Raw genomic sequence first — 12073 nt, 5'->3', positions numbered from 1 at the left:
ACATTATATGCAGATGCTCCTCAACTTACAATGGGGTTATGTCTTGATAAAGCCATCATAGGCCAAAATAATTGTAAGTCAAAAATGCACTTAATGCTGGCAACACAGCAGACAATCCCTAATTTATGATGGTTTGATTTATGATTTTTCAACTTTATAATGCTGCAAAAGCAATATAGTTGGCCCTCTGTATCTGTGGGCTCTGTATCCATGAATTCAACCAACTGCAGATCAAAACTATTCAAAGAAATAAAAAACAATACAACAATAAAAAAATACAAATTCTAAATATAAAGTAGAGCAACTATTTACATAGCATTTATATTGTATTAAGTATTATAAGTAATTTAGAAATCAGGCTGGGTGTGGTGGGTCACGCCTGTAACCCTAGCACTTTGGGAGGCTGAGGTGCGCAGACCTTGAGGTCAGGAGATAGAGACTATCCTGACCAACATGGTGAAACCCATCTCTACTAAAAATTAAAAAAAAAAATTTAGCTGGGCGTGGTAGTGCGTGCCTGTAATCCCAGCTACTCGGGAGGCTGAGGCAGGAGAATCATTTGAACCAGGGAGTCAGAGGTTGCAGTGAGCCATGATCACGCCACATCACTACATTCCAGCCGGACAACAGAGTGAAACTCTGTCTCAAAAAAAATAAAAAGAAAGAAAGGTAATTTAGAGATCATTTAAAGTATACAAGAGGATGTGCATAGGTTAACCATTTATATCATTTTATAAAAGGGACTTGAGCAACCAAAGATTTTGGTATGCACTGGGGGTTACTGGAACCAATCCCCCTTGGATACCAAGGGATGGCTGTATTCATTCAGTAGAAACTGTAACCCCATCATAAGTTGTAAGAAGCTCTTCAACTTATGATGAAGTTACATCCTGATAAACCCATTGTACAGTCAAAAATTTGTAAGTTGAATCATTGTAAGCTGGGGACCACCTGTACTTTTATCTAACATAATTGCTTTTTAAATCAGTTACGAGAACAAAGAAGAAATATGCATTTACAGTGTCTTTCATAATCACATAATTACCTTTACTGATGCTTTGTTTTCCATATAGATTTGAATTATCACCTGGGGTCACTTGCTTTCAGCCTGAATAACTTCCTTTAGTATTTCTTAAAAGGTGGATCTGTTAGCAACTACTTATCTGTTTTTGTTTATCCAGGAATGTCTTTATTTTGCCTACATTTCTTAAAGATACTGCATTAGTCCATTTTCACACTACTATAAAGATACTACCTGAAACTGGATAATTTATAAAGGAAAGAGGTTAAATTTACTCACAGTTCCACATGGCTAGGGAGGCCTCAGCAAACCCACAATCATAGTGGAAGGTGAAAGGGAAGCAAAGCATATGTTTACAAGGTGGCAGGAAAGAGAGAGTGTGCAGTGGAAACTGCTACTATTAAAACCATCAAATCTTGTGGCCAGGCCTGTAATCTCAGCACTCTGAGAGACTGAGATAGGCAGATCACCTGAGGTCAGGAGTTCGAGACCAGCCTGGCCAGCATGGCAAAACCCCATCTGTACTAAAAATACAAAAATTTGCTGGGTGTGGTGGTGCATACCTATAGTCCCAGCTACTTGGGAAGCTGAGGCAGGAGAATCACTTGGACCCAGGAGGCAGAGTTTGTGGTAAGCTGAGATCGTGCCACTCCACTACAGCCTGGGTGACAGAGTGAGACTCCATCTCAAAAAATTAAATTAATAAATAAAACTGTCAGATCTTGTGAGAACTCCCTCACTATCATGAGAACAGTATGGAAAAACCACCCCATGATCCAATCACCTCCTACCAGTTCCTTCCCTCAACATGTGGGGATTCCAATTCAAGATGAAATTTGGATGGGGACACAGAGCCAAACCATATTATTCCACCCCTGGCTCCTCCCAAATCTCATGTCCTTTTCACATTTCAAAACCAATCATGCCTTCCCAATAGTCCCCCAAAGTCTTAACTCATTTTAGCATTAACTCAAAAGTACAAGTCCAAAGTCTTATCTGAGACAAAGCAAGTCCCTTCTGCCTATAAGCCTGTAAAATCAAAAGCAAATTAGTTACTTCCAAGATACAAGGATGGTGCACACATTGGATAAATGTTCCCATTCCAAATTAGAGACACTGGCGAAAACAAAGGGGCTACAGGCCTCACGCAAGTCTGAAATCCAATAGGACAGTCATTAAATATTAAAGCTCCAAAATGATCTCCTTTGACTTCATGTCTCATATCCAGGGTAAACTGATGTAAGGGATGGGCTCCCAAGGCCTTGGGCATCTCTATCCCTGTGGATCTGCAGGGTACAGCCACCGCAGCTGCTTTCACAGGCTTGTGTTGAGTGCCGGCAGCTTTTCCGGGCACACAGTGCAAGCTGTCGGTGGATCTATCATTCTGGAGTCTGGAGGATGATGGCCCTCTTCTCACAGCTTCACTAGGCAGTTCCCCAGTGGGGACTCTATTTTTCCTCCACACTGCCCTAGCAGAGGTTCTCCATGAGGGCTCTGCCCCTGCAGCAGACTTCTGCCTGGACATCCAGGCATTTCCATACATCCTCTGAAATACAGGAAGTTTCCCAAACTTCACCTCTTGTTCTGTGCACCTACAGGCTCAACACCACATGGAAGCTGCCAAAGCCTGGGGTTTGCGCCCTCTGAAGCAACGGCCTGAGCTGTACCTTGGCCCCTTTTAGCCACAGCTGCAGCTGGAGTGACTGGGATGCAGGACACCATGTCGCAAGGCTACACAGAGCACTGGACCCCTGGGCCTGGCACATACAACCATCTTTTCCTCCTAGGCCTCTGGGACTGTGATGGGAGGGGCTGCCACGAAGGTCTCTGACATGCCCTGGAGACATTTTCCCCATTGTCTTGGGTATTAACATTCAGCTCCTCATTACTTATGCAAATCTCTGCAGCCAGCTTGAATTCCTCCCCAGAAAATGGGTTTTTCTTTTCTACCACATGTCAGGTAGGCTGCAAAATTTCCAAACCTTTATGCTCTGCTTCCCTTTTCAACATAAATTCCAATTTCAAACCATTTCTTTGTGAAAGCATATAACTGAACACTTTCAGAGTAAGCCTTGAATGCTTCACTGTGGCCGGGCATGGTGGTTCATGCCTATAATCCCAGCACTTTGGGAGGCCAAGGTGAGTGCATCATTTGAGGTCAGAAGTTTAGGACCAGCCTGACCAACATGGTGAAACCTCATCTCTACTAAAATTACAAAAATTAGCTAGCCATGGTGGCATGCACCTGTAGTCCCAGCTACTCGGGAGGCTGAGACATGAGAATCACTTGAATCTGGTGGGCAGAGGTTGCGGTGAGCTGAGATCATCCCACTGCATACCAGCCTGGGCAACAGAATGAGACTCTGTCTCAGAAAAAAGAAAAAAAAAAAGAAAGAAAAAGAAAAAGAACGCTCTGCTGCTTAGAAATTTCTTCTGCCATATACCCTAAATAATCTCTCTCAAGTTCAAAGTTCCACAGATCTCTAGGTCAGGGGCAAAATGCCACCAGTTTCTTTGCTAAAGCATAGCATGAGTGACCTTTACTCCAGTTCCCAGTAAGTTCCTCATCTCCATCTGAGACCACCTCAGCCTGGACTTCATTGTGCATATCACTATCAACAATTTTGTCAAAACCATTCAACAAGTCTCTAGGAAGTTCCAAACTTTCCCACATCTTCATCTTCCTCTCTTCTTTGGAGTCCTCCAAATTGTTCCAACCTCTGCCTGTTACCCAGTTCCAATGTCACTTCCACATTTTCAGGTTATCTTTACAGCAGCACCCCCACTCTTAGTACCAATTCTCTGTATTAGTCTGTTTTCACACTGCTATGAGGATACAACCTCGCCAGACGCAGTGGCTCATGCCTGTAATCCCAGCACTTTGGGAGGCCAAGGCGGGTGGATCACAAGGTCAGGAGTTGAAGACCAGCCTGACCAATATGGTGAAACTCTGTCTCTATTAAAATACAAAAATTAGCTGGGTGTCGTGGCGGGCACCTGTAATCCCAGCTAATTGCGAGGCTGAGGCAGAAGAATCACTTGAACCCCAGGAGGGGGAGGTTGCAGTGATCCTGGGTGACAGAGCAAGACTCCGTCTCAAAAAAAGAAAAAAGATACAACCTAAGATGGTGTAATTTATAAAGGAAAGAAGTTTAACTGACTCACAGTTTCACCTGGCTGGGGAAGCCTCAGGAGACTTATAATGATGACACAAGGCAAAGGGGAAGCAAGGCATGTCTTCACAAGGCAGCAGGAGAGAGAGTGCTCATGCAGGGGAAACTGCCACTTTTAAAAACCATCAGACCCTGTGAGAGCTCCCTCACTGTCAAAAGAATAGCCTGGGGAAAACCACTCCCATTATCTGATCACCCCCCAAACAGGTCCCTCCCTTAACATGTGGGAATTACAATTCAAGGTAAGATTTGGGTATGGACACAGAGTCAAACTATATCAGATAGTTTTGCTGAATATAAGATTCTTGGTTGACAATTTTCTTTCTTTAGCACTCTGAATATGTCACACCACTGCTTTCTGGCATCTATCGTTTCTGATGAGAGTTGGTTGTTACCCTTATTAAAGTTTCTTTGTATGTGATGAGTCTTTTTTCTCTTCTTTCAAAATTGTCTCATCCTTCACTTTCAGCATTTTTACAATAACGTGTTTGGGTGTGGATCTCTTTGCCTTCATCCTACTTGAACATCATTGAGCTTCTTTGATGTACAATGATTTTCATCAATCTGGGGAATTTTTTAAATCATTATTTCTTCTGATACTTTTTCTGCTCCTCCTCTAGCTCCTCTCTTTACATTTCATGTATATTGGTGCACTTAATAGTATCTCACATTTTTCTAAGACTCTATTAATTTTTCTTTCTTCTTCAGATTGCATAATCTCTATCAGTCTATCTTCAATTCCTTGAGTCTTTGTTCTTCCAGTTCCAATCCACTGTTAAGATTCTCTAGTAAATTTTTAATTTCAGTTATTTTAGTTTTTTATAGAGACAAGGTTTTACTATGTTGCTCTGGTTGGTCTTGAACTCCTGGCCTCAAGCGATCCTCCTGCCTGGGTCTGGGATTGCAGGTATAAGCCATCACACCTGACCTGTTTGAACATATTTATTGTGGCTGTATTGAAGTTTTTGCTAAATCTGACATCTGGGCTTTCTCACAGGCAGTTTCTGATGCCTGCTTTTTGTTTATTTAAGAGTCACACTTTCCTGTTTGTTTGAAGGTCTCATAAGTTTTGATTAAAAACTGGACATTTGAGGTAATATACTATAGCAACCACGAATACTGATTCCTCTTCTCCCCATCTCTGGGGCTTGTTTTTGTTTGTTTGCTTGTTTAGTGACATAGCTTGACTGTTTTAATGAAGTATATTTCCCTTGAAGTGTAAAGACACTCATGTCCCTCCTCAGACAGTGTTGCTTTGGTTGTGCCCATCGTCTGTGTGGGTTTAACAGAGTTGTACTGCCTGTCTCCCTTTCGGATCTCTCTGCTGTCTGCCTTTGTTGATATCATACTCAGCTGTTCAACTCCACCTACCTACTGTTGGCTCTATGGTTTTCAACAATGCCCTGGGGCATAAAGTTGCTCCAGTCTTATTCAATTAAATTCAGGCAAAGATATTTTTTGAGGCCAATCTTTAGGTTCCTTATAATTCTAGTAAGGTTCTTCTTAGCTGCCTCTTTCCCTGGTTCAGAGTCTCTGATAAACAAGGTGGCCTATAGTTTAGCTTGTTGCTCTCACAAAGCTACCAGGCTCCTCTTAATTTCTTGCTCTCAAAATCTCCATTGTATTCAAGAATGCCTTTAGACTTGAGCTTTCCCATACTCTGTTTTAGCTAAAGTCAGTTATTTTGGGGAGAACTTCAAACCTTCTATTCTTCCAGACTGTCTCTACTTCTAGGCAAAATCTCGGCCAGGGTAGTAGACTGGTCTTGGCTTGCCTCTCTCAATGTTGAACCTCCATTTTATGAGGGAGCTGAGGCAAAAGCAACCAGTTCTCAGTATTCTCAGCCTGCTGCACCTGGGATAAAGCTTCTGTCCTATGAATGGGGGCTAGGTGGAAGGAAGTAGACCCTGACCTGTCAGCTGGAGGCTCTCCAGGAACTTGGCCTCAGTAACTTGGAGTTAGAGAAGAGAAATGCTGGACACCTGCCCCTCCTGGCAAGGGACTATATCCCTTCACTGAAAGCTGAGAGAGAGGAGCTGGGAAGGATGAGAAGAGAGCAGGTCATACTCAGGTACCACGGACACTCACTATTCTTACCAAGATTTAGTAGATTTTCTTGAATAAATGTATTTTTTTTCATTTGCTGCATGCCCTTCAAACAACTTCCAGAGACTTTAGAAGGTTGGCTTTTAAAATAATTTTCAACAAGTACGGTTGCTTCACTGAGGAATTGCGACTCTTCGCACTGGCATTTCTGGAAATGGAATTCCAACTCCACAACTGTTTCTTTTTAAATGTAACAAAATGTTAAGGGCAAGAGAGCTTTTGTAGACATTTAAACATTTCTTAAATTTTATTTTGCACTTTTAAATTTGTCGATCAATTTTTTTTTAGGGTTCAAACATTTTTAGTAGGCCTTGAAGAGTCTGTGAACACTAGGCACAGCGTCTACAGAGCCTAATGGAAAAATAGCCCAAGTGTAGTCAGATGGGGGAACATGTCCAGCCATCCCCACTGGGCACATTCCCACCTGAGTAGCAGACACCCCACTCTTTTTTTTTTTTTTTTTTTTTTTTTTCTAGAGTATATGTGCACAACATGCAGGTTTGTTACATAGGTAGACACCCTACTCTAATTAGACTCTTCTTTCAGTACTAACAGCTGAGGCATGGACCCTAGACATTTCAGCTGCTAACAACATTGTTTAATAATGAGCCATGGGCTGAATTCCTCAGTTTAGTATTCTTCTGGCTGCATGTTATCAATGCTGACTGTGTCCCAGAAGTAGCAACCTGGGTTACAGATCAGTTTCCTAGAGCCTCTGTCACCAAAAGAGCCACCCATCCAATCTCCAATTATATAAGGAATGTTTCAAAAGATATTCTTTTCTGCTTCACAGGTAATTGGATGTAGCCAAACATATGAAGTCATTTTAGAACAATGATAAGATCAAAATGTAAAATAATCACTTCTAATATGAGGTAGCAAGGTGGAAAGTGAGCCAGGATGGAAATGCAAAACCTCTATGGGGGGTTACTGACATGGACCATTTTTTAAATTTTATTTATTTATTTATTTATTTATTTTGAGATGGAATCTTGCTCTGTCACCTAGGCTGGAGTGCAATGGTGCGATCTCAGCTCACTGCAACCTCCGCCTCCCGGGTTCAAGCGATTCTCCTGCTTCAGCCTCCCAAGTAGCTGGCATTACAGGCATGCATCACCATGCCTGGCTAATTTTGTATTTTTAGTAGAGACAGCGTTTCTCCATGTTGGTCAGCCTGAACTCCCGACCTCAGGTGATCTGCCTGCCTCAGCCTTCCAAAGTGCTGGGATTACAGGTGTGAGCCACCGTGCCCGGCGACATGGCCCATCTTGATGACTGTGGGTTTCCAGTGATTGGAAGCCCCCGTGTGAGCCATATGTGCCCTATCAAAATCCTAGAGCAATTTCAGATGCATTCATAGATAGTCCACATTACTTTGACAGCACCTCCACATATATTGCAGATATTTCAACAACTGAAAGGGATAGGATGGGGAAAATCAAACAACACTTTTCTGACACTGTAATTCTATAAACCAATGTGACTCTACGGTCCAGAATTAAGGGGAAAGGATGGTCCTACATGTGTCCTGCATGGATAAAAACACATCTAGACATGTGTTCACATGTGAACTACATATTTTATAAGAGTTCCTGACAAATGGACAAAATCCAAAGAAGGAGGCCCCTAGAGTGAAGCACACCACATGAAGAACACACGAAGGGCTTCACATTTCCTTTCAAATGGGGGTTTGGAAACCAAATAGTTATCTTCAAATATTTTATAGCTGTCCTTAAAAGTGTAAAAACTGCCTGGTACTCAGTACTCCAGCTCCATTCCAAAACACAATCATTCGTTCACCTATTCAGCAAACATTTATTCTGCATCTCCTCAGAGTGAGGCCCTGTGTTAAGTGGCTATCTAGGGATACATAAGACTCTTCATAAGTAATGAAGAGTCTAGAAGCAGAGAGGGTTAAACAAGCATGCGAATAACCCAGTAACCATAATACAAGGGAGAGTATGATAGGCATCATGTGAAAAGAACAAAGTTTACTTTGGAATTCAGAGTCAGGAGTCATCATGTCCCACTAGCAAGATCAGAAACGACATCATGAAGGAGATGGCACTGCACTGGGTTTCAAAGATGTGTACTATTTCTGTGAGGAGAAATATACTAAAGACTTTTTCCAGGTTGGGGGTAAAAGTGCAAATACTTAGAGGTGAGAAAAGGGCTGGAAAACATAATGGGACAGAGCCAAAGAACTGATGAGTTCAAGTTGACCAACCACAGGTGTAGAAATCTCAAGTATTAGGGGACAAAACTAGAACTTTATAGGCCAAACAGTGAAGAGCTTGTATCTTAGGCTGCAGAGAATGACTAGGTGCAGGTATTATTAAAAGCTTTGTAATATAGAGGGTCGTGTTTGTTTGACTCCTAGCATAGATCAGAGGCAGACACAGAGAGACAGGAGGTTTGCACAATGGCTAGGTAGAAGGAAATGAAGTTCTGAAGTAGAATTGACGCAGGTAGCAGTGGGGATGAACATGAGGGACAAAAGCTGTGAGGTATTTCAGAAACTGAATCAACAGCAGCCAAGACACTTCTGGAAATATGGGAGTGAGGAGGGATGACTCAATTATCAAGTCTAAGGGACGTAGAAAGAGCAGAAACCCCTGCTGGAGGAGAAACTGACTCAGGGTCAGAGGAAGCTGAGTGAATACGGAAGACAGTGTGGCTACCCTGGAAAGTGGCTAGGATAGGACCAGGAGAATGTTCTAACCCAAAGGCTTGCTCCAAGCACCTCTCAAACCTTCCCCAACTCATGATCACCTCCTCAGAAGCTACTTGATAAGGAAATATCTGAAAAGAACAGGCAAGGATAGAGTCAATCCACCCTTGAGAAGCGCCACTGGCTACCCAAGGTGACCCTCCGTGAAGGCAGAGGCTGTTGCAGGGTTAGAGAAACGCCCCCCTCCACCTTGAGGTCCCCCAAAAGGGGATATGAAGAGCAACCTTCCGGCCCTGAGTCTGCCACTCACTCCCCCTGAAACCTTAAAAGATGATCCTCTCTCACTTTGGGAGGCTGAGGTGGGCGGATCACCCGCAGTCAGGAGTTCGAGACCAAACCTGACCAATATGGAGAAACCCCGTCTCTACTAAAAATACAAAAAAATTAGCTACGCATGGTAGCACATGCCTGTAATCCCAGCTACTCAGGAGGCTGAGGTAGGAGAATCACTTGAACCCAGGAGGCAGAAGTTGGGGTGAACCGATATCATGCCATTGCACTCCAGCCTGGGCAACAAGAGTGAAACTCCATCTCAAAAAAAAAAAGATGATCCTCTCTGAGTCAATTCCTAATGAGTACTCCACCCATTTCACAGGTTTCATTAGATTAAGTATGAGGAGACAGAATCTTGCAAAGCACACAAAAGCCAAGGGTCATCAGAAGCTGAGAGCAGAAACTACAACAAATTCCTATGTGGATGGAAGGAGGGAGGGAGCAAGGTAGGCAAGAAAATACCATAGCCTGGGGGCCACAGGCAGCTAAGTGTTAGTCAAGGAATACTGCCTGCCAGATTTCAAGAACAGCCTGCTCCAGAGAAATAGGAGGGACAGTTAAAATTAACCAGGTCAACCCCCTTGTTTAACAGATGGGAGGCTTCGCCCTGAGACAGGCCCAGTAACCTACCAAAGATCTTTAGTGGCGTGACAGAGGGACCAGGGATATGTCCAATAACTGGAATGTCTGTATAATCACAGTGTACACAGTATTTCTACCCACATTATCTTACTTATCTTCAAAAATAGCCTTTGAGCTGAGTGGGAAAGTATTATTAAAATTCCTGTTTTTCAACCTGAGGTTAAATGACTTGTCCAGGGAAGGATTCAAATCCAGACAGTCATACCCCCAGCCCACTGCTCTTTCTCTATACCACAACTTCATGCCTGCGCTGGGTTTTAGCACAATCATTTCAGCTTTCATCATATTTCAGATTCTAAATTCTGTTTCATTACAAGTTCTTTTTCCTCTTATTTCACACTGCCTTCAGCAATATTTCACATTCAACCTTACCTGGTAGGACCCTACTGATCTCTTGTTTTAAAAGTTCAGTGCCCACATTTGGCACCAGAAACTTTTTTCTAAACCTGAATTATCAAAATTGGGCCTTCCCATATAAATCATCTTTACAAAGTCTGTCCTCACAAGTGTATCATTTGAGATGTGTGTGATTATTACAGCAAACACACCGGACTAATTGAGGCAATATTTAACATGCAAGTACCAAGAAAGCAGCTTTCACAAATGTGTAGAAAACGAAGGCAAATAGTTCCTGGCTTTATCAATAAAAGCTGATTTGCATTCATGGGGGACCTCCAAGCGCAGTCAGCAACAGAAAATGATCCCGATAATTCCAGTAGCCCACATCCAAAGGTTCTGAACCTGAATGTGTGTCTTTATTGAGGGAGGTCCAGGGAAGACCTGGGGAAGAAAGTGCTAAGATAAAACTGGGAAATGCCTCAATGTCCTCTTTCCCTTAGTCTGTGGGGCCTGACGTTCCATCACGAACCTTATTTCAGGAGTAAGCAATGAATGTTTTGCTCCTCTTTTCAACTCAGGGAAGAGGATTAATATTGCTCAGTCTCCTTGGCTTGCAGAGGTTTCTAGTGGGGATCATCAAGGGTGTGCTGATGCCTCCAGGCAGCACAGTAACAGGCCCAGGGGCCGGGCTGCGCAGGAGCGCTCCCATCTAACCTGCCTCTTCCTGCACTTTCTTATAAACAAGCCTTCAGTGGCGTGGCAGTCATTTATGCTGAAAAATACTGGCATTCGTTCCTCTTATGCCCTCTCCTTCCTCACTATCCCCAGAACCAGAACATAACTTCCCACCCACCCTACTCCCGTCAGAAGCAGCTAACGGATGGTAACAGCGCAGCAGCCCTCGGTTTGGAGCTCAACGGACTTGGCAACCACCTGGTGAAGGCACCAGCCTCGGCCCCCCGACTCCCACCGGCGGCGCGCCCCAGGGATGCCCCCGGCTGGGCACTGCAGGCAGGACCCAGAACAGCGAGGCCCAGATGCCGGGCAAGCCCCCAGGGAGCGCGCTGCCCCGGGTGAGGCAGGGAGTAACAGACTAAGCCCAGAGACCATCCTCACCCGCCATTAATAAAACGCAGGAAAAATTAAAGCTTTGTTTACCGACATGAGTGATCACTGTGGCCAGTCGCCGGCTGAGCTCCTGAGGGGGCATCTCTTCTTTTAAGCAAGACAGCATTTCACTGAAAAACCACTCCGTATAAATAAAGCCAAACAAAACTGTTTCTACCGCTGCTGTGGATGATTTTTTAAAGGCATCTCCGCCCGAGGATGCTCTGCCCTCGCCCTCTTCCTGGCTCTCCAGTCAAGAATCGAGAGTCCCTCGCAGCCGCTGCCAGCTCTCCCTCGCCACGCCTCGCGGGGGCTACTGTGACAGACCAAGTCTGGCGCTTTCCCAGCGTCGCAGCTGGACCGAGAGGGGAGCGGCCGCTCTGCAAAAGGAAGCAAGTCGCCAGTCTCGCCGGAACCGCGTCCCGGCTCCTCCGGCTGGGCGAGGGCCGGGGCTTCCAGAATCGCGGTCCTGGCCGCCGGGTTTCCGGCGCCGCCTCCAGGGACTGTGAGGTGAGGGATGCTTCGCCGGGTGCAGGGCGGGCGGCAGGTGGCCGCTGCTCGTCTGCGCGGCCCGCCCCACGCCCCACTCCCCGGAGCCCACCTCTTCCCGCCCGCAGGTGGCGTCCGGGGCTCTCCCGGAGGCGCGCACGCGCCCAAGCGCCGCTTGTTTGGGGGTCGGGA

The 12073-nt window shown here is 44.7% G+C and overlaps 1 protein-coding gene across 1 annotated transcript in view; it reads right to left on the bottom strand.

The window, feature by feature from the left end:
- Nucleotides 1-11670, bottom strand: part of MCF2L2 (MCF.2 cell line derived transforming sequence-like 2) — a 251181-nt gene extending 239511 nt beyond the window's left edge. The window contains exon 1 of the mRNA XM_010366223.2: nucleotides 11444-11670. Within this exon, the coding sequence (XP_010364525.1) occupies nucleotides 11444-11519 (76 nt within the window). The 5' untranslated portion in view covers nucleotides 11520-11670. The remainder of the gene's footprint in view (nucleotides 1-11443) is intronic.
- Nucleotides 11671-12073: the final 403 nt, after the last annotated feature.

The sequence above is a fragment of the Rhinopithecus roxellana genome, chromosome 1, assembly GCF_007565055.1.
Source record: "Rhinopithecus roxellana isolate Shanxi Qingling chromosome 1, ASM756505v1, whole genome shotgun sequence".
NCBI classification, from domain to species: Eukaryota; Metazoa; Chordata; class Mammalia; order Primates; family Cercopithecidae; genus Rhinopithecus; species Rhinopithecus roxellana.
Note: the sequence above shows the minus strand (reverse complement) of the source record. Positions and strands in the feature narration are given on the sequence as shown.